The sequence below is a fragment of the Austrofundulus limnaeus genome, unplaced genomic scaffold (genome assembly GCF_001266775.1).
Source record: "Austrofundulus limnaeus strain Quisiro unplaced genomic scaffold, Austrofundulus_limnaeus-1.0 Scaffold81, whole genome shotgun sequence".
In the NCBI taxonomy this organism is placed as follows: Eukaryota; Metazoa; Chordata; class Actinopteri; order Cyprinodontiformes; family Rivulidae; genus Austrofundulus; species Austrofundulus limnaeus.
This window is the reverse complement of record NW_013952483.1, coordinates 492402-515841: the sequence shown is the minus strand read 5'-3', so window position 1 is coordinate 515841 and position 23440 is coordinate 492402. Positions and strand designations below refer to the sequence as shown.

Here is a 23440-nt window from a genome sequence, read left to right as displayed (position 1 = left end):
AGATGTAGATAAACGTTTTGGATTTTTTTTTCCAACGTCCCACTTTAAATTGCTAAGGACAGCTTTATTCTAGCTGAGTTTATTGTTTATCTGTGAAAATTTCAGGTTTGACAGCCTATTTTTACAACATTACATCAAAACTGATGCTAATGCAACTTAAAAGCTCAAACAAACAAAACGTATTTAAATGTTTTTTAAGTTTTTCTTGAGAAGTTCTGCCTTTGAACAAACTAATAGCACACACACGTACGCGCCATTGCCTTGTCAGCTAACCCCCTCTAGTGCCGAGCATCTTGCACAGATGCGCGCAGTCCCCCAGTGTTGCCCCCGCTTCAGCTGCTGTTCCGCTGCATCCCAGTCATTCCTCTGTTCACCATCCTCCTCCTCCTCGCCGACCCGCTGCAGCGGACCGAGCTGGAGCTGAGCTGACACTCCAGGACGCGCGCTGCCGTGCCAAAGCACACGGACCGCGAAGCCTGCCACGAATCCGCGCGCCACGGGGACGCACAGAATCGCCTCTTTTTTTTGTGTGTTTTAATATCAACGACTGAGGCTCAAAGTCCGATCAGACTCTTCAAAGTTGTGAGGATCTAAGCGTCTCTAACATTGACAGGGAATTTGAGTTCCCGTTAGATTTCTATTTGTTATTTTATTATGGGGAGACTTTTGTCTGAAACCTCTCCGCCGGAGCTGCAGCCAGCAGGTAAAGGATGGTGAAGCTTCTGTTCCGCCGCACGACCATTCCCTCCACGCGGGATCAGTTCTAGGGACCAGAACCAGCGGATCTGGGCTTCTGCAGGACCCGGACGTGTTTTCCTCTGAGCTCGCCACGCAAAGGCGCAGATAAATGTTGCAGCAGACATGAGTTTAGGAAACAGATTTGTCCTTCTTTCACTCTTTCTTGGATTTGTCTTCATTCGCTTCAGTCGCTGCAATCAAGGTAAGACCGGTTCACAGAAGCGCGCGCAGTCCCCTCAAGTCTGACTTTATTTTGAAGCATTTCAGCAAAGGAATCTCTACAGTGTTCATCCATCCCCTACGACACTTTAAATGAGTTTTTACTGTGGACATTTCAAGACTTTAAAATATACTAAATATTGAAGTTTGTCTTAAAATCCAGACTCTAAACAATAAGTGACCGCAAAGTCCCATAACTGCAGTGACCAAAATCTAAATTGTTTGCCTCATTACGGAAATATAGTTTCATAAAGAGATAAGTTGTGAAAGAAATGATCTGTGTAAGGGGAAGAAAACCTGCAGCTGTTTCTAAATTCCGTTTCAAGTTTATGATCTAATTGCACCGAAATGCACTCAATTCAAAATCAGATGCAGAGATCAGACTCTGAATTGGTTGCTTCAGTTCAGAAGGAGAGAACCCCCTCAGAGAACTCAGTTTCTAAAATAACATGCCTCAGGCTTCCTGATTTAACTGTTTCACATTACTCAGATTCAGACAGGAAGGCAGCCAGAAGATTGACTCATTAAGTGGGTGACAAATCGAGACTGAGTGTGTGAGAACAAACTTAGTTTCATCATGTCACCCCAAAAAATCTAGTAAGTACAAATCTAAATGCACACAGTTGTGTCGGCTACTATTATAATTTTTGGTTTCCCTTAAGTTTGCTGCCTACCTGTCCTGTTGGTGATCACACAGTGTTCCTCTGGACACCCACCCACACAGACACACACACATCTGCTGCATCAGTGAGGTTTAAAATAGTCTTATTGATTGTGCAGGGAGCACAGTGGGATCTGCCCCCCAGGTTATATTTTATTGTTCTCTCTGTTCAATAAGAGCGATGCTACTCCCTGTTCTCCCGGACAGCTGCTACATAACAGCCTCACGGTGTGTTTTTCTGTGCCACAGATTGAATGATTGAACTCATGTCTGCTTTCAGCTGCAGTTTAGTCCTTCATATTGACTGGTAAGGGACCTGAAGTGGCACAATTGCAGTCACTGTCCACCCTGGGGTGGTGGAGTGCAGAGTGGGGAGAAAAGAACAACTTGCCAACACCTGAATGACAAAAAGAATCATTTTAAAATAATGTCAAAATGTTCTAAACTATGAACATTTATTTTGTCACAATTTTAGTTGTGAACAACAGCAGCTGCTCTTTTATTTTTCTCAGCTCTAAAATCTGGAGACTATAAAAAAAGTGGTGGAGGAGACTTAAACACATCTGTTCCTGCTCTGCTACAAGATAAAGTGTGTTAAAGCTGGGGACAGTCCCAAACCCCGTCTTACAGCGGAGCAGATCAGTATGTTTCATTGGTGCTTTTCAACAATCTGAACTCCAGAGATTCCACAGACAAAATGGTCACAATGTCGTCTGTTACAAGAATAATAGGAAACAATTACTTTGTGCATCTTGCCTGTGTGCCTCTCCACACAAAAGCATATCCCTCACATGAGCCCAACTGGAGTCATTATTGCCATCGCTCCACTCAGCTGATAGAGCCAGTGTTGCTCTCTATAGAAACCCTTCTAAAATTTTTAACTTTACTCAGTTTTGTTCATTTTTTCACGTTAAAGCATGAGAAAAAGTCAGTTGCAGAAACATTTATTGTTTGCAAAGTGAAGCCTTTATAGTTAAAAAATTTTTTATGTTGCATAAAAAGTTTCTGGTTAAAAATGTTCCATCTTACTAAAATAGCTGAAAGTAGTTTTTTTTATTTTTTTCCTTAGAAATTTTGATATAAAAAGGCAAAAAATTCGGGCTTTTATTGAAAAACATAAAAATAAATAAATAAAATCATTCAACTACACTGTAAGAAGTGCAACATAAAACAGTTTTTTTTCTTTCTGTTTGTTAAATTAACTTTGCTTAATCGCCATTATATCTCTAAGTGTGAAGCCATTCAGCAAACCATGTCTATCCATTTGCTTTGTTCTTTAGCATAAAAAAGACTTGCTTCATGCATTGATCTAGCTGTGAAAAGAACATTGAAAATAATTACTCACCTCTCTGCAATGATTTGTTTGGATGGCTGATTAAAGCATTTGCTCACGCAGAGTGCAGCTATCGCCAGCACCAAATGAAGGAGATATTCACTATTAGCATGTGTGAGTCCAAAAACATCAAACAAATCCAGGTTAGCAACAAAGTGCTAACTCTGCACTTTTATTCTGTGTGCATATTTGTAGATTTGTTGAACCAGTGTGTTTTTATCACAATGTCAGTTTCAGAACACAAACATAATAACTTTAAGTTAAATTCACAGAAGTTTGTCAATACTGAGATTTATTATTGTCACGCTGTCTTGTACAAGAAATTGAGAAGAGCTTTTGTGTGTCCTCAGGGAGCTTTTAATGTTACTTAAACACTATTTATTTTCTTGTCTGCTTTTGTGTGTGCACTAGTAGTAGCTGGTGCTTATCCCCAGCAAGTGAGAGAAGGGGTTGCCAGTCCATCACAGAGAGACACAGACAAATGAGACAGACAACCACTCAAGCTCTCATTCACAATTAGTGACACTTAAGAATTATCAATTATCTAGCATTAGAGCTGGGATATATGGCTGAAAAAATGTATCCCGAGTAAACATTTCATGTCAGTCAATATAAATAATTATCAATTAGTTTTTGTTTTACTATTTGAAATCAGAACCAGGAGAAAAGAAAATGATCAATACAGCCAATCTGGTGAAGTGACCTTTCCTCTTTTATCCACAATTTCCTCTCGAGCTGTCACTCAGTCGTGTTTCCATAGTTTAAGAAACACATTGGAAAATGTTGGTGGAAATAGCAGAATAAAATAAAAAAATGTAAAAAATTTCCTCAGTTTCACAAAAGTTTTTTATGCACTTGAAGTGGATTTTGGATTTTCTAAATAAGAGTTACTGTGCAGATGGAGATGGAAACCTTTTTTGCCGAATAAGTTCTGACACAGCGACCTCACATGACTTATCAGCTGTTTCCGTTGTTGGCATCTTCCCAGATATTTCCGTACCAGTAGCATTTCTTTCTCTGCATCTCCGAACAGCATGTAACATGGTCAATAATAGTTGATATGACAGAACAATTGCAACTTGTTTGATAGAAACACATTCCAAGATGTGTGGTCCCTGCTAGTTTGTGATCTCTACTTCCTGTTTATTACAGCCACGAGTAATGTCAGCACCTGACAAAACACTCTTCATAGCTCGCTTGGGAAAACAAATTTTGGATTTTTTTCAATTTTTTTGCAAATTTTCAAAAGTTCACTCAAATTTTGCAGAACAATTGGATGAAATCATGGCTACTTTCTCCTTTCACTCCACATTGTTCTTGTTTGTTTTTAAGCAGCTTTTCAGTGGCGAAACATGAAACTGCTGCTGCACATGTTAATTAGCAGGCTGTTGCTAGCTCACCAAAGAATGAGTTGATGCCACCAACCTTGCTTAGCTGGGCTGTGAGAGGATGAGCAGTTGAAGCATTCCTCTGCTTACATCCCCCAGATTGTCGTGCCGTTCTGGATCAAAGTTCAGTGAAATTAACATTTTATTGGACGTATTTTCTTTTGATATGGATCACATGTCTATTGTGATATGTATCACCCAGCCCTGCCTAACATTCAAGTTTTTGATCTGTGGGAGGAAACCAAAGTATCCAGATAAAAAATTGCATATGTCTTCTGGATGGGTTCTTYTCTAATGAAACGTTTCGTCTCTTCTCCAAGAGACTTCTTCAGTCTGAGAGTTTCAGGCAAAATTCAGGCTTTTAAGCCCTGCCTCCATGTGACTGATACTCACATCACATGGCTATCGTTGACACCTAATTAACATCTATTGTTAACAGGGGGTGGAGTGATACTGGCAATAGCAGCACTGTAGGAGGGGGACAACTGAAAACGGAGGCCTCCACCTCTGTTTAATGATGGACAGTCTTTCGTCACAAAAATGGCTTCTTTTACTCCTCTCTCAAACCAACGTTCCTCTCTATCAAGAATGAGAACATCCTCATCTCTGAAAGAGTGACCGCTGGCCTGTAAATGAGTGAGACCTATAAATAAAGTAAATGAGACCTATACATTTTTTTTTCTTTTTGATTTTTACCTGGATTACTGAGATGCATCAGGACAGATAAAAGATAAGCATCCACTGAGATAACATACAAAGTCCCCACAAAGGCCACAGCCAGGTTTTGAACCTGCAACATTTGCTTTGAGGCAACAGCTAACCCATGCTGCCAGGTAATTTTTGTAAATATGGGGAAGTTAGGATAAATGTTAGTGCAGGAAGTTAGTTTTGATAGTGCATGGCACTTATAGGATTTGTTATCTGCCACCACTAACAGTAAAATTATAGTTTATTGTACTTTTATTATTTTGTGATTTACACGTTAGAGCTTTGGTACTTGGGGAATTTTAACAGAAGCAGTTCACTACAGAGCCACATCTCCACTGAGCACAAACATGTTGGGATCCACCAACTATCCTCCTTTAAAAAAGCCTACAAATAATCATCACGTGGTTGTGTTGCTTTATAAAAAGCTTTTCTGGTGAGTGTAAGAAAAATAGTCTTTAAAGATCCCCCCTCCCAACCCATGTTGCACTTGAACTGTGAGTAATTTTCAGCCCACTCTAAGCTGTGCTRTCAGGGCAGGTGTTCTGCATTTGATTACTGATGTAACATGATCTGGGCTGCAGTTAGTCAAATCAAAATTAAGTTTTATGACACTTAAATACTTATTCTTGACCCTGATTAAAAATGTCACATGGGCATGAGGAGAATTTATGAGGACGAGAAAATCACATCACACAGGACTTTGTCAGAGCACAAAAGTAATTTTATGGCGGCTTATGCAACATTTCAAAGACTGATTTAAGAAATGCACCTTAAGCTAGTTTGCTGCTTCACAAAATGTGGAAAAGTGTATTGCCATAAAAGAGGGTGAGCATGTAATTGGCTACGTTTGTCTGTTTTATTAGCAAACCAGAGCTGGATGTTATTCTTGGAACAAAATATTTTAGATAACCTGGACAAGACATCAGGAGCTACAGTGTTTGACTTCTGACTTGAAGCTTTAAATTCCCATTGCAAATTATTGTTTAAACACACATTAAGTCATAAGCAGATCAACCACACTCTTAGATTTGCTTTACTACCCTTATATTAAGTTGTTTGGTCTCGGATCATAGACTGATTACAAAAAGACTGTGTTGAAAATCCTGCCGTGCCTGTCAGGTTGCCTYTGTTATGGATAGTTTTCTATTTCACAGCAAATCATCTTCTCATCTGTTGAGAGCCCAGTGCTTTGTTTACACTGCTAAATGACAATGTGCAATCCTCCCTGAAACACTCGCCAAAATCAATTTTCACAAGTGTCTGTTCATCAAATGTGGTTGTTTGTCTTTTCATAAGAAGTGATGTTTGCTGCTTATTATGAGCAAGTACACAGTGTTAGTATCTGGAAATGTGGCTCACAATGTTGTTTGAACTATTGATATATTTTAAAAAAAGTCTTGAAAGTTGCTTCCTCTTTAAAGAGTGTTTTGTGCACACCTGTCGACAAGCAGCTTCACTGATTTCTGAATAATGAATTACCGTCCCACTTCAGATTTGCATGGAGTAAAATTTTAATCCACTGCGTTCAGGTCTTTTTGTTGGGAACTGTGCCACAGTTTTAGGGTGCTTGTGTGGCCTGCGAGGGGTGTAGAGATGTCATCATTCTACCGAAGCTCTTTATATTTATGGGTTGGCCAGCTAACGTTCTATTTATATCTAACTAGTGGAAGTCCCAGTGGACCTGCAGCTCCAGGCAGCGGTCTTTGGGTGCTTTGCTGATGAATAACTCTATGGAGAGACAGAGGGGGGGAAATGAGAGGATGGATGGATGGATTTTCACATGCAGGCAGTTTTGGGGTACAATGTTCAGAAGACCCAAATATAGACATAATGATCAAAAACAGGTGTGTTATTTATTTATTAAGTGATTTTATATACTCACACTGACACTGTGAAGGAAAACTTGAATCTACACTGCAAAAACTGTCCATCTTACCAAGTTTTAAAATCTTCTATCCAGCCAAAAAGTCTTTTTGATCTTGTTTTGAGACTGATTTACTAAACAAGAGCTGATTGTGTAAGAATAATAATCTTGTTTTCAGAATGTGTAAGATTATTTGTCTTGTTAGCCTGAAAATTTGACTCAAATTAAGTCAAAAATTTCTGCCAGTGGAGTAGAAAATTTTACTTGGTAAGAATCTTGAAATACTTGATTTGACTCAATTTTTTTCTTATTTCAAGAATCTTACCAAGTAAATTTTCTTACTACACTGGCAGAAAATTTTAACTTAATTTGAGTCAAATTTTCAGACTAACAAGACAAATAATCTTACACATTCTGAAAACAAGATTATTATTCTTACATGATCAGTTCTTTTTTAGTAAATCAGTCTCAAAACAAGATCAAAAAGTCTTTTTGGCTGGATATAAGGTTTCAAAACTTGTTTAGGTGGACATTCTTTGCAGTGTAGTTACAGAAAGCTGCTAGATTCAGCAGTTTTACACTTATTGTATGTACTGTAACAATATATGTGTTTTAAAAAAACAAGTGGTTATGTACAAGTACTCTTTTACATCCTAGTAAGCATGTTTAACTTTTATTATTGCTGATTATCAGAGAGCATTCAGATTCATTCAGTGATGGTGTGCTTACACCTCTGCTGGTCTCATCACATGAAAACTGTCTTTATCATTTGAATCCAACTGATTTTGTGACTGATATGAAAAATCAATATTCAACACATTAACTGTCCAGAAAAAAAAACCCTCAGTGTGGACCTTGAGTTACGTGAAAGTAGTTGAGTATTTACTTTGAGTTCTTGATATCGTCTAGAAAAACACACAAGAACCTGGCAAATAGAGAAGGGCACTAAAGTGATGTTATGTAAAAAAAAAAATTATGGAATAAATTTATATTTTTTCAAAGCGTAAAACAGGTAAAATAGTCTTTTTGTTTTGATGATTCCGAATTATTTGGTCACACTTATAACTGCTGTGATGTCAGCCAAAGCAGTGTAGACACACCAGATGTGTTTACGTGGTGTCACTCTTTAAAAATAAACCGTTCCATCAAGATTTGATTAGACACAACAAATGATGGTTCATATGGTGGGGAAAAAAGCAAGCTGTTAATCAAATCTTTAACAGCTATAATATATAATGCACAAGGACAGCAGATCGTCTCCTGAATAGAGAAACAATGTGATTACATCTTATCTGTGTTGGCCTCCTTACACTGGTTTTCTGTCCATTTCAGAATTTAATTTGAAAAAGTTGTGGCTTGTTGTTAAGAGTCTACTGTATTATGGCATTACCTTACTTGTAGTGTGTCTTTTTTTTACATTTTTTTKAACCTTAGCTATATTTCATTTTATGCTCAATGGCAGATTTACTGACATTGTGTGCCACTTTATTTTTAAATGGGAGATAATTTCATATTTGAAATGCTGTGATTCCAGTCATCTCACTGCAGTGAGTAATGCAGCTAACTACCCATAATTAGGCCATTTTTCCAGCAACTGTGCTGCTTACCTGCCCACAGTAGCCAAATGGTATCCATTAACAGTATTTGGCAGTGTCTTCTAGTCCTCCAGCCTGGCAGACGTAGCACAGATACAACACATCAGTGGGCAGGAAAGGACACAGAGATGCAGGGACAAGCAACCAATAGAGGAAATATTAAACTAGCTGTGCAGAGAGAGTGGGGTTAGAGGATAAAATGATCAGCATGAAGTCTTTTCTTGCTGCGCTGGACCGGACAGTCAATCAATAGAATAATCCGCTGCAATTTCATATAGATCAATGTCCATTTTCTGCACCTAATCTCACACTGTTATATCACAGCATGAGTAATTAAATGCTCTTAGCTGCTGTTCAGGAAGAAAAAAAAGCTTAGTTTCTACTTAAATCGTTGCTGTTTAAATATAAACTGGTACTTGTGATTTGATGTGCTTTATGTTTTCAATTTGTCTGCTTGAAGGTTATAAAAACTCAACCAAAAACTAGAAAAAAAGCTCAAAGTGATTTGTTGTAGGAAATGTGTGGAGGATGATGTTCACCTGCTGCTAAAATCAAACTTCAGATCTATGTCTTTAATCTTTTACTGAATTATAATTTTCGTGTTGGCTAAAATTTTTTAGCAGCAATAGCCGTGTCAAGTTAAAGTAACTCAACAAGGTAACCTGTTGTAGATGTACAACCAATGATTACTGTATGAAAGTTTCATTAAAATGTACTTAGCATAATATCTCATAAACCACTTATACGATAAAGGAACACACACCAACCAACAAAAATGATCCCGTGATTTTTGATTTGAGCTGCAGGCAATGAAACATTAAAGTAGTTCATCTAAATTTTTACTCCTTAAAATTAAATGCAGACYTAAACGTGTGTTTTGACTTTTGCTTTTGCTTATATTTAAATTAGGGATGTAAGAAAGGATTGATAGACATTCCCTAATACTATATTGATTCTTATGATCACTGTATCAATTATTAATTAAGGCTCAGTGGATGGATGTTTTAAGAAGAAATATGAAATACAAATGCAGTCCCCTCTGTTGTTCAGTGTTCTTATGATTTCATAAAAGTAAAGTGAATTTAATCAGATTGTATAAATGCAATGGATACTGAGTTTTTTTTTTCTTTTTAGAATCTTCTGGAGAATAAAAAGTGCAATGCATCATATTGTTATCCCAGTGCAGTGAAATGTTTCATATCACCATTTTTTGACAATAGACAACCCTAAATTGAGTTGAAAGTTTTCTTATTTAAAATAATCCTAAGAAAAGAAAAATGATAATTTTCTGTAAGCTCTTTCTCTTTTTATTTTCTTTGTTTTATGCATTTTCATTGTAATTGGTATGTTAACCAAACATCAGTATGACTCCATAGAGCTCAGAAAAAAAATTATATCATCTTCAAAAGCTCCCTTCTAATCCAGATCTCTGATCCYTGTAGCCAGTATGTTATAGAATACATTCTCTGGCTCAGCGGGGGTTCTCAGTTCATTAACCAGCTCATTGCTTTAACTTCTTGCATATGTCAATGACTTCTTGGTTTGTTTGTGAAGGAAGGAGAGCAGAGAAATATAAATGCAGTTTGCTGAAGCAACTGAAAGGTTCTCAGAGTTTACGATTCCTGCATTTACTCATTCACTGGGGGCTGGTGGTGCCTGCTCCAGCAGTCAAGTGAGAGGCAGAGTACACTCTGGTCAGGTTACCTGTTAGCACCAATGAACACACACAAGACAGACAATCATGCATGGTAAACTAAAATCTTCATAATCTAATGTGCTTGTTTTTGGACTGTTGGAGAAACCCCCTGCATGCTCAACCTATGGGAAAATACACACAGTAGGCCTTGTTACCTGCAGAGGCTCATACATGTGGTATCACAGCTTGAAGAAGCATTCTTTGATGCATGTCCTGTTGTATCCACAAGCTCTCACCTTGTAGTGCTGTTCAGGGATATTTCTTCACCAGACTGTCACTGGTGGAGATTTGTGTTGGTAATAATGAGTGTCTGGAGGACAACTAGAGGCCCATGAGTGGACATTCATGACTGACTGGCACAAACAATCCAGTCACTATTCAAGCCAGAWATACACATTGATTTGCCAGATTTGGTATTAGTGTGTAAAACACAAAGCAGAATTTGAGTTTTATTTTCAAGGCTGTACAAAGACAACTTTTAATTTTTGTTTCTGATTATCAGTTTAGACCAAACGTTTGTAACCTTTACAACCCAAAGAGCCAGCGTCCTCATTCATCTCAAAATAAATTTGCCTGGAGCCACACAATCTACTTGAGCTAATTGGGGCCACATGATGTTTTGATGTCATTTCAAATAAATCTCCTGATGACGAAACATGACACACATCTATCCAGTTATTGGGAAATTAATTCAGTTCATTTCCATTTCGTCAGTCTGGTTTTCTTGAAAACAGTACAACCACTACTACTTCTGCTGTTTTAGTAATAAAATACTTAGTTGTACTTTCTTAATAAGTTCAACCAAATAGTAAGCATAAATACATAATGGGAGGACATTTTTTCTAATAACATTATTTATTCCATCCAAAAGCATTTTTTTGCCATTTTGATATTTTGTATAGCAATTTAGCTGTAGTGATAAATTGCACTTCTTAATATATAAAATTTGAAAATTACAGATTTTACGTGGAAGCCGTTTCGTATTCTCTTGAACACTGATTAGTTTGATAACATTCCTGCTCTAAGTTTTTAAGGGTCACTGGGCCTAGATAGCCATAAGTGGCTCCGGAGCCACAGGTTGCACACCCATGATTTACACAAAAGGAATGATAATAAACAATAATTTTAGAGTGTAGTGTTTTTTTATTTTATTTCTTTTCTTGGTTTTGCTTTTTGTTTTGTGTTTTTTATYGGTAGCACACCTCGTCCTGAAAACCTGCTTTTTTCCGCACATCATAATGTTGTGTATCTGCACATAATTAGGACAAACTGTGTTTTCACACATACTGTGTACTTGGCTCATTTGACAAGGTGACTAGATGGGTCTCATTTAATATTTATGGTTTTGGAAAAGACTTTATAGTTTATGACTGCTGTTTTGTTTTTTTATTTATTATTTATTTTTATGTCGCAAGTGAGGGTAAAAAAAAAGCATTGCTCCTGGTTTGGTGGTTGTGCTGGCATCTCACTGAGGGTAAATTCAGGATCTGCTTTTTTTTTCTGTAAATCACTTGTCTCTAGGTAAAAAAAAAAATACTCCTGAATTATTAAAAATCACTGTCTTTGAGTGCAAAAAGAAATATTGACAAGGTTGGCTATATTTTCAAAAAAAAAAATTAAAAGTCCTCGACATTCAAATTTAACTACGAATGATTAAATGCTTTTGTCAAAATCCTTATCACTGTACATAAAACAAGGCTTGAATTTATCAACATAACCTATGACATGACAAGATTCTTGAATTATATTTGGGCATAATAAAACACATTTTACACAGCCAGGGCTGAAGACAAATTTACTGTGGGGTAGAAATGATTTCATGATGTGAAAAGTCCCAGTGAGGAGCACCACAAGAACGTTTTGTTTGGGAGAAATGGACTTTAGACAGCAATCTGATTTCAATCCATCATTCCTAAAACATGCCACATATAAAGATTTTGCACTCATTGAATTTGCTGCCAGAGTGATTATCCACGAAAGCTAAAAAAAAAATGAAAATGTCCAAATCAACTTGTATATCACCAATATTTTAATCTAACTTGTCGTCAAATTGCTCACTGTAAATTCCACCATTTTTTTTCTTGTTTCAGTTGTGCTGCTGGATACAACGTCGGTGCTTGGAGAGCTGGGATGGAAGACATATCCAATAAATGGGGTAAGAAGGGCAGCCCTGTATTTGCTTCTACTGTACAGAGTATCTGGTTCAAAATGAACGGCCACTGCAACATTAATGATATCAGTTATAGCGATGTGAACAGGTCAGAAGCAGAAATAATGACCTGTTTCAAATCCAGATTTACTTTTATCGTCCAGATTCTTCCTCTCACATGGGAAATGATACCGTTTGGAGGCAGATAATGAGTTCATGTCTCGGAAGTGGTTTTCAATTTGTTGTTCAGTTAATTCCCCCAATGAATTATTGTCATTTGTTTTATTTTAAATCCATTTTTATTCAGTCCCAAATGTATAACCAAACCAATTTTCATAGCTTCTTCTAGGATTAAATATTAATTAAAAAATAAAAAAATAATGACTAGGAGACATATCTGATTTATTCATATTTAAAGGTCAGTTGTCACTGTTGAAAACAGTCATATCATTAAAATACAACATAAAACATGTTCTGCAGAATTTGGGTTTTATTTTTTAACAAGTTATTCAGGTTTGCTGACATATTAGAAAAACAAAGACTGCATTCACAAACCTATACTTTTTTATTATTTACTAGTTTGTTTGCAGTTTTGTTTTTGTAGTCATTTCCAAGTCAGCTTTTGTTTTCCCAGTATTTTCTGCATGTATGAGCCTCTGGCTTTACAACATTGTAAAGCTGAAAATCAGAACTTTGGAAACAACAGCAAGTGCCAAACAGAAAATGTACTAGCATCATAAAAAATACATGTACTGAAAAATAGATGTACTGACAACATTAYGTACAAATTTTCTGATTTAAAAACTTAAAACTTGTCTTTTGTGATTACGAAGATTTTAGTTGCTACGATTTTTTTAAATTTCCTTTTTAAGTAATTGGAGTCATGCAAAACATTTTTAGTATTGATTTTGCATGTTTTTGCCTGTGTGTCTTTTTTATCTGTTAGCTAAATATCTCAAGAACTACTAAACAGGTTTTATTGATGGTCTCAACATACAAGCAATTCATTTCTCAGGATAAAATCTTTGTTTGAATCTCTTAGATAAAATATGATGGGCAATATGCATTTCTTTAAGGAATGCTAGGTCTTTAATAAGAATACTAATAAATAGTACCAATGATGATAATAAAAAATATTTTTAAAAGAAGATAATGTACCCATGAAAGTGGTGAAATTATTAGACAATAGCTAGACTATTCTATTCTTCCATCTTATAGTAATTTGACACAGCTTTCACATCTTCCACACTTGTCTTTGCGTTTAGACATTAAACGATCCTCTGTGGAAAGATTCCTTCTCACAACCTTCTCTGTCTCCATCTCTCCCTGCTTGGCCCTCGGTGGCCCATATCAGGGTTATAGATGTGATTACATCATGTAGGTCGTGGTGACAGCCGCCCACAGCGTTGAGGAAAAGAGGGGGAGAGGGAGGCTACTGCCTCCATGATTAAGCTGTCAGTCCTCTCCTCTCCTCACTCAACCTCTATCCTTGCCATTAATATTTAAGCCATCTAGGTGAAAGGGCCTGAGGGAAGGTGTGCAGATCTGGGAAGGTAAAATAGTTCAAATCCCCTTCACTAACTGGGAGCCAGTAGGAGCAAGTCAATCTCCAGCATATTAGACACAGCCCGGTATCAGGCGCGTACAGCAGCACACGGTGGAAGTGTGTATCAGAGGCAGTTCAGTTGTTGTTTTGGACATTAACAGCTGTCAGTCAGTCCTACAGTGCACATTAAAAATACATAAATAAATCATGTGCTGCAACTTTTCCAAAACTGTTAGCAGGTTATAACATTGCCAGGCACATACAGAAGGTGGTCATATAATATGAAATTGAAGTTGAAGTAGAGGAATGTATTTATGGATGAGTTTTATCAGAAACCTGTAACTCTTCACCGGTGGAAAGTAATTGGTTTTGAAGGAGAGCAGCTGTGGTGGTCTATCTGAAATGTACCCCACTGACAAATTTGGTCGTACCATTTTTTTGGGGGGAAATTGTGATTATGAAAAAAAAATGGATCACCACATGGGGTCAAAAGGTGAAAGCAGGTGATAATGTTTTTGCATGTATTTGAGGGATTGATAGCTTATTCAATTCCCTCCCTCTTCACCACCAACACCCTACCTGGTTACAACGGTGATGTTCCAGCAATCATACATTCAACAGGACGAAGTGCGTTTGGAAAAAGGTTAAAATACATAAACCATTTTTTCTTGCTGAGCTTTATTTTTTTAGTATTTTTCCTAGAAATCCTGTACTCCGAAGTCCTCACCGAGGGCATACTTTATGTGTAATTATCACGGTTGTCTCAAAATGCTTTTAATTAAAGTGAAAATTGCACTGGAGAAACTCAGACTTCAATTAACGAGTTGTGGTTAGTATCCCACCATTCTTGGATTGTATTTCGCTGTTGGTCCACATCTTAGACATCATCTGCGAACGGTAAAGCCGTGAGCAGATGTTTACTCTCCGCCAACACGATCATATGTCTTGGTCATGGCTATATTCAGTTCCAAGGTGCCCTATGATTATTTTATATCTGCTCTGCTCAGATTTTAAATAGACCTATTTCAAGTAGCCGCCAGGGAAAACATGCAAAGAGGGCTTGTTTGTTAATAATTTGAATGTGGGAATTTTCTCACAGTTGGTAAACACATTCACCCTTAAAGGTTAGAGTCATTAGATTTGTGCATATTGAACAGATTTCTCACTCAAGGGCATACGGAACTTTTTCTTTTAGCAGGTCTTGACAAATGTGTGGTTGAAAAAGGAAAGGTGTGCTGATCTGTCATAGGCAAATTGAGATTTTTTTTTTATGTGTTTGCTTTGGGTTTCCATGTTCATAACTGCTGAATGGTGATAAAGAACAGATGTCAAAGAAATGAGTGAAAGTAAGACAAAAGAGAAAACGAAAGGAAAGAGGGCTGATTGGGTGCCTGCATGCAGCCACAATAAGCTCCACTCAGAATGGGCAGACACCATGCTGAAATATGCATGAGTCCTTTCCCAGTGGTGGGCGGTGGTGTGGGAAGAGGGGTGAAGCAGTGAGTGGAGCAGCTTATTTATTAAATTACATAAAACAGCTTTAAGGGATTAAGAATGCCTAATGTTGCCTTTTGTTTTCACTCATTGATATTATAATGCGGAATGGAGACACAAAAAGACAGGTTGGAAAGCTGAGAATGGTGTTTGTTCATCATAAAAAGGAGAGAGTAATCCAATTTCCATCTTTTGTCAGACTGCATGTGTGTGAGGAATATTTTTGACAATATTTATGTTTTAGGAAAATGGACTTCCTGAAAAAACTAAGACCTAGAACTAAGTGTGTACTTTTTTCTTCACCATCCAGAAAAGTCCTAAGCCAGGATTTAAACCTTCAACCTTGATGAGCGGTGAACTGCATTAGCATGCCGCCCAAGGCCCAATAATATGATACTCATTTTGTAAAATATTATATGTTTTAGCTTTTAGTGTTATTTAAACCTAAGTGAATAATGATATTACCTGAAGTTAGTGGTGAAGAGGCAAAATTATTCGTTATGAGATGTCATATAAAGAATGAAGAAATACTGGAATTGGAAATATTACAAAAAAGAACTAAAAATAATAATAATGAGAAGTAAAAAAAAAATATAAAACAAAGTTGTTATTTAGTCTTGAGCCATTCTTCCATATGTGAGAGAGTTTTTTTTCTTGTCTCATCATTAGGACTAGGAAAGAAAAGATGAATTTTATTTTTAGACCCTCAAATGAGTTATGGATGAGAGAATTTTACAGAACCTTGTGACACATCCTTGTCCTTTGGGTTTAAGGGTGAGAGAAATTAAGCATAAAATCATGTGAAATTGAGGTAAACAGGTTATAACGTGTTTGAAAACCGGGACTGTAAATGAGGAGCACAAAGTTGTTTGTTTACTGCTGCTGGAACACTGCTGAACACAAATCCAGTTCTTTTTTAAAAGCGGAACTCTAAGAAGAGGCTTGTTTCTCTCGCTGTGTGTGTGTTGGGGGGTGTTTGTTGCTCACACTGTGGGGACATGTTTATGAAACTGGGAACAATCCCACAGTGTACAAAAAGTAAACTGCAGCATTGCAAGCCATCATTTAAACTGTATTTATTAAGATTTATTTGCCAGCCTCTGGCCACGGAGTCTTTCCATGAAGGCTGCAGAGAAGATCCTCTAAAGATACTGAATATTTACATTGAAAGCAAAACATCAAATGTGCACATGGACTGACTTTGGGTCAGAGATAGTCACAATTGTTGGCATCAGCTTTCTGACGTATATTATACCATAGAGCTGCCACATAGTTTATAATTGTGCTATTTTCTTCAATAAAATATCCCTGCTGTGTCCTTGTTTGACACTGCAAACATAAATCAAAAATACTTTTCTCAACAAATCTGTATGTCATTTCTGTAAAATGCATTTGGGACACATAAGCCTGAACATTTGTGTTGTGTTCAATCTGTTCTCCCGAGTCTGAATATCCAAGTTATGCGTTTAAAAAAAAAAAAAAAAAACTTCTGAAACGCCTCATGAATTCAGAATTTCTCTTTATCCCTCACCTAAAAATTCAACTTGGCTGCTTTGCACATGAAAAGTTATGACACATGTAAACAGTAATACATGAACACTAGTAATATTTTTCCATTTCATGCAGTTTGTATCTCATATACAGTAGTCTCACTCAATGTTTTACTGCATTCACAAGGAAACATGACGCTAAACCGTTGGAATTTATATGCATTGTTAATAATAGCGAGTCTGGTTTTTGAGCACAACAATTAAGAAATTATTCATTTTTCTAATCTTGCATCTGACACATGGTTTTGCTGGTTATGATGTCATTTCCAGATTTAAGTTCAGACTTTGAGATAAATGAACAAAACAACAGGACTGGCTGCGCAGCAGTGCAGTTTTTACAGCTGTCACTTCACAGTAAGATGGTTGCAGGTTTAAAGCTCAGTTGTGGCTTATCTGTGTAGAATTTGTATGTTTTCCTCATAGATGAGTTTTTTTTTTCTCTATAGAACATCTTGTTATCGCTGTCAGTTCACAGCAAGAAGGTCACAGGTTCAACATTCAGACTTAGTCTTTCTATGGAGTTTCCAAACCAGGTGCTTTGGTTTCCTCTGGCACTCCAAATTACTTGAATGTTATGTCTGATTGGTAGTCCTGACCATAATTATGAGTGTGTGTGCGTGTGTGGTTGTCTGTCTTTGCATGGCTCTATGATGGACTGGCGACCTGTCCAGTGTACCCCAACTTCATTGATTGTTGGAGAGGCAGCCACCCCCCCTGAGACCCAGATTACACCTGTTATAGAATATGGATGGATGGATTTGCAGGAGAAAATGGCAAAGAACAGATTTGAGGAGAGAAGAGGGAAATGCAGACAGAAAGATATAAAAACCATGTAATATGGTGTGACTTCTGGGAATGGAAGGAAAAACTCAGTCATGAAGAACACCGACTTAAACATTCCTGTAGTCATCACACACCATATCAGTTCCTCCCCAATCCTAATCCCTAATCTTTTTTTTTCTTATAATTATTACAACATTTACCCACAGTAATTGATTGCAGCTACTTGACCTGGAGCTTATCTCAAAGCACTTCCTCCATCCCTAATGCTATTAGCCTTAAGCATGAGACTGCACAACAGGAAGGAGAAGAGGGGAGCAAATCTGTATGTCGATGTCCTTCATAGCGCAGATAAACGTCTGTAATGTGAGCTGCTGACTGGTGGCCGGCAGCTCTGTGAGAGAAAGAGATAAAAAAAGAGAATAATCCAGAATCATTCCACCTCTCCCCACAGAGACTCTAATATAAAAAAGCTATGATGATTTAGCACACCGGTGTTCATCTCAGGGACCTCTGCCATAACCAGGCTTAAGCAGTGCTGGGGGATCCCTTAATTGGCTTGTTTCTTGTCAGGGACACACTGAGGCCGGAATCTAATGCGCTCCCACTCGGCATCTTGCTGACAGCAGAACATATCCTGACAGCTTTTTGGGCTAACCCTCACCGTGTGATGAATACAGTGAGGAGAGTTAGAGGGAGAGTGGGAGCGAGGTACAGGATAGATGCAAATGGAAAGAAATGTGAAAACAGAGGGAGGGAAGACTGACTGGATTATTAGTGCCCAGCTGCATGGAGGAGATGAATATATGAATACGGGGGCAACCAGGGAGAGAAAAAACTATGTGTTTGTTTTAAGACGGGTTTAGTTTAGACAGACAGAACGGTTTCTTTTGAACAATAAAAAGCTCAAACTAAAATAATGTAACTGTAAAAAAAAGAAAAGTTTTAAGGAAGGATGATAAAGAAAACTGAAGCAGTAGTGTCATGACGAGTCCATTCATTAAGGTAGTTTATTGTTTTTGCAGACATCAGTTTTGAAAGGAAACTTGAGTTACATTGCCTGGTTCTACAAAACTGTGAAAGAGGGAAATCTAATTTATAACGCAAAGAAAGACGAGCTGTCAAAGATCATATTCAAGGAAAATGTGTCTTCATAAAGAATGTTTTCATAACATAAATTAGCTGCTGAGTTAAAGTCTTGTAGATTATGTTGGTTGTGAAGTTTTAGTTCTATACATCAGTCTTCTAACAAATCACAAAGAGGTTTTACCCTTGGACCAGTATAAAACRAATGCATCACGCCCCTCCACCAAAAAGTTAACTTTTTATTGTTTTAAAAGTAGTGCCCACAATCAGACTTCTGAAAAACTGAACRCTAAAGAGAAATAATTTCCTCTAATTGTTGGAACCACATACATCTCATGCAACCAGACAGCAAATATGCAACTCTAGTATCATGTAATTAGGTAACCATTACATTGGTTATAGCTTGACACGATAAAGTTATTTTGAGTGCAGGATGTAAAAGTGAAATTGGATCTGTAATGGTCACAGGAGTCTCAACTGTGAAGTAACTTTGTTTTTTCTATGCAAATTAAACGAGGCTGTGAGGACTAATAAAGTGCTGATGCACAAATTCAAGCAARAAAATATTCCTACTCAAATTCTTCAGTTATGCATATTGACCTTACTCTGAGTTGTTCTCCTTTCTGCACTGGAAAGAAGACAAAACACATTTAGTGACAAGCAGACACACTGCTGCAGTTTCTCATGCACACCAAAAAAATAAACTAAAAAAAGCAAGGTGGCCCATTTAGAAAAAKCCTGTCCAAGGTCACGGCGCTTAATCTCTAGTTGGCTGTTTACTTCTGTCTGTTTCACTTGACTTGCATCAGAAAATATATTGCAGTGACAATGACACATTTCAGCTGCATTCCACACCTGAGCCACAACTTTCCGCTCCTCTTTCTCTGAACTCACTGCAGCGCCCACGAGCTGACTGGCGACCTAAAAACGACATTAAAGCCCGGTCACACCAGACAAGAACCGGCCATCGCATTCGAAATGAGAGGATCAGAGAGGAATTGTGCTGCATTTGTTCGCATCTATAGAATGTGTCAGAAAAGCTAAAGTCACAGCTCTGTCGCTGAGAGAGCCAGTGTAGACATGCTTTCTCTTCTTGTATTTTATCTCAGCAAAAGATAGTTAAAATAAATTACAGCTTAAATATTTAAATGCCTCTAAGCCCTTACAACCTTACAAGGTCCATGTACCTCATCCTGCTAAATGGCATGCTCCTTTTTTTACAGCATTTTACATGTGTTAGCTTAAGGCTAAACAACTGCAAGAATTTAGATTTAATTGTATTATCTCTGCACAGTTTTAAAATGTATAACTTCTCTCTTATTCAATTTTTTTTTGTCTACAAATGGCAGAAAATGAACACAAATGGAAATTCAGGTTTTGTTTCTTGCTGGCAAATTCAAAATATGATAAAGTTTCTGCTTTCATGTTCTTTTTTATTATTATTTTTAAGGAGGGGTCACATTTGTTTGTGTTATTGGCAAAAATCTCAAGACCAACTGAAGAAACTTTATTAAAACTTTAACCGTCATCTCCAGCTAACTTTTGTTGTCAAGCTCACTCATTATGGCTACCACAGTAAAGTGAGCTTAGCAAACAAAACTTCTACAACTCCCTATTAAGCAAAAAAAAATGTGTGTATTAGTTGCAGAGGCAGATCCCTAAAATAGACTGAGTGCTAAATAATGGTAAAGCTTTGTTTAAAATGTTATCATATGTAAGCAAATGATCTTAGAAACCACAAGACAAAGTTTAATAGCACTTACAGAAAATATTTAATTGGTGCATATCTGCTATACTAATTAACTTAAGAGACCGTAAATTGTCAACATAAGATGATCTTAGTATAAAACTCTAGAATAGAAAGGTGATTACTCAGTATGCATTATTTAAAACATATAGGGTTTTGGTTTACTCACATGAATTTATACCAAACTGTAATCTTTAAGAAAATGGATTTGACATTTTTCTGTCACCTGTTAAATGTCTTTCTTTTGCTTTCAGTTCATATGTAGTTGATAGAAAGAGGGTTTTTCTTTGGATGCTGTCCATATAGTCTTGTAATAGCTTTGTGCATAGCAAAGAAATCACAGTGCTCTATCAAGCTCTGACACATCCATTTGTCACACTCACTGTGGTCAGATAGAAAACCATAGAAAGATACAGACTTCTGTGCAGACGTCACTTTATCGTTCTATGGATTGTATCCTACTCTATACTAATAGTTTCATCATATTTTGATGTCACTGACAAAAACACACCTGTTGCACGATTTGGAGATGGGTGGTGTAGTAGATGCAACCTGAAATGTTCAAATAATAAAAATGTTTCAAAAAAGATTTATCAGCTTAAACCTGACTTTAGTTTCTGATGGATGACTGGAGTCAAAATGGACACAAACTGAAGCAGAAGTCATATCTGTTATAAACGTTGTTGATATAGCAGATTTAATAGATAAATGTTCTACAGACATTATATGAGTTGATTTTTTTTCTCCCACAATATTAAACTTTTGTGGCAACCCTTAGAATTCAAATATCACAGTTTTAAGGTTAATGTAAACTAAGCCTTTTTCCTACTAAAAATTATAATGGTTTAAGAAAAACTTGATTAAAAAATCAGTAGCCAGAGTACCTGCGCAGAAAACCAAGTTGATCCTCTTCTAAAAACCTTTATTCTTCAGATCCGTAACTCCATTTCATTGCTCAGCGACTCATGTTTACCAGCATTTGTTTGGCCCTGAGTCTTATCAGCAAACAAAAACAAAGAGAGTCTCTCTCAACAGTGTCTGTTGTGAATTGCCCTCAAAGTCTCCATCTTTTCGTAAGTCTTCAGTGTATCTACAGAATAGAACACTGGTCACACCCTGGTCACACCCCAGGGGCAGTATTTTACGTCAGACAACAATACTTTGTTTATGCTACAGAGGGGGACTCATTAATAGAGTCTTGGTGAATCTCTCTCTGTTTAAAGCAAATGACTGCAATTGATCAAAAGTGTGAAATACTAGACTGGATCTAAAATTTGGTTCATTAGTCACAAAATTTTCTTCAGTGGTATTGATGTCAAATTAGGTGAAACATTAATCCTGTTTGATCCCAGACAGAAGAAATGATGGGTAATAGATAAGCACTTAGAGACTTTTTTCTTGTGCTTTGATTTTAGAAATGTGATATGTTTCATGTATAAGGCTTTACTAGTTTTAATTTTTTTTACTAATTTCTAGGACTATTAAATACCCAATATTATTCCACTGTGTCGTTATCATTTAAGGGCATTCTTTATTTTCATTTTCCAAAATCTGCAGTAACTTTAAGAAGCATAGTTTTGTTGTCTTTTCTTTAATACATGGACCACTGCAATTTAAAATTYAACAACTTTTCAAGGGATGCAAAATATATGAGCAATTACACCAGTATCGTCCGATGCTGGTTTTATTATAGAATATTGGTATTGGTCTGATAAGGAAAACTGTGCCAGTATTAACAAGCAATATTCAATAAAGAACCCATCCAGAGGACCTACTTATTTTTTTTCTTTTTGATTTTTTTTTTCTACCTGGATTACTGAGATGCATCAGGACGACATGTGATACTGATTTCATTTGATAGGCATGGGAATATATTTAGACGCACGCTTATAACTGTACTCCAGCATGTTAACAGATTATACAGAAACTGTTCACTCTGCATTCTCATCATCTTAAAAATACATTTCAACACAAGTTTTTACTTTGTATTTAGAGTAAAAATAACGATGTGGTAAAGGTTTGTTATTCTGTAAAATATTTGTACTTACACACTAAAGTAAATGTCTCTTGATCTATAGAAGCTCTAAATTGGCTAACAGTTTTCCTTAAGCGTTAATATAAATTATGCAAAGCAACATTCAACATCTTTTCTTTTTTTAAAAAGTTATAATTAGCGTAGAAGTCATGAATCCTTTCATATAAAAATGGTCATTTTGAAACATAAAGAGTTAGTTTACATCGTGAATTTAATAATCATCAACTAACTTTTGCCTTTTGAACAGAAGAAGGCACATAGAAGTCAGTTTTTTTTTAATAATTTGCATATTAAAGCCTGTATTTTTTGGTTGGTGAACAGAGTTTGCATGTTTCTATATGCAACTGCTGGTGAGGCATGCAAACCCATCTGTCACCTAAATGGTAGACTGAATCCATAGCTTGAGTCGTGGCTGATTCAGTCTGATTATGAGTCATCACTTACCTCCCAAAGTCCCTTAGGCACAGTTCAAATTTCCAAAGGGTGCAGATGTATAGGAGTTGTGCTTCCTGTTGGTAAAAATGAAAAACTAAAGATTGATTATAGTTCTGGAAGACAAAACCTTCCTTCTTTCATGTTTAGTTCTGATTTTTAAAACGAAAGTTACGTATGTAACTACGGTTCTATGAATCCTGAATGACCGCCAGAGGGCGGTGCTAAAAGCACTGAATGTTCCCTTCGCGCATGCGCCGTTCGAGCTGTAATACCAACAGAGTCACACCTGTGACCAATCGGATGACTAATCAGAGGCTATATAGCTTGACGTCATCCGAAGCTCTGTTCCTCTTTTCTTCTCGCGTACGGTTCGTTTTTTTTTTTCTCTTGTGGAATATTTCGCCGTCGTTTGGACG

General features: G+C 36.9%; 1 protein-coding gene across 2 annotated transcripts in view; it reads left to right on the top strand.

The window, feature by feature from the left end:
* The first annotated feature begins 339 nt into the window (after positions 1–339).
* epha6 (eph receptor A6) overlaps positions 340–23440 on the top strand; it is a 169924-nt gene continuing 146823 nt past the window's right edge. For both annotated transcript variants that reach the window (XM_014011500.1, XM_014011498.1), the window contains exons 1-2: positions 340–940; positions 12293–12357. In XM_014011500.1, the coding sequence (XP_013866954.1) occupies positions 862–940; positions 12293–12357 (144 nt within the window). In that variant the 5' untranslated portion in view covers positions 340–861. The remainder of the gene's footprint in view (positions 941–12292; positions 12358–23440) is intronic.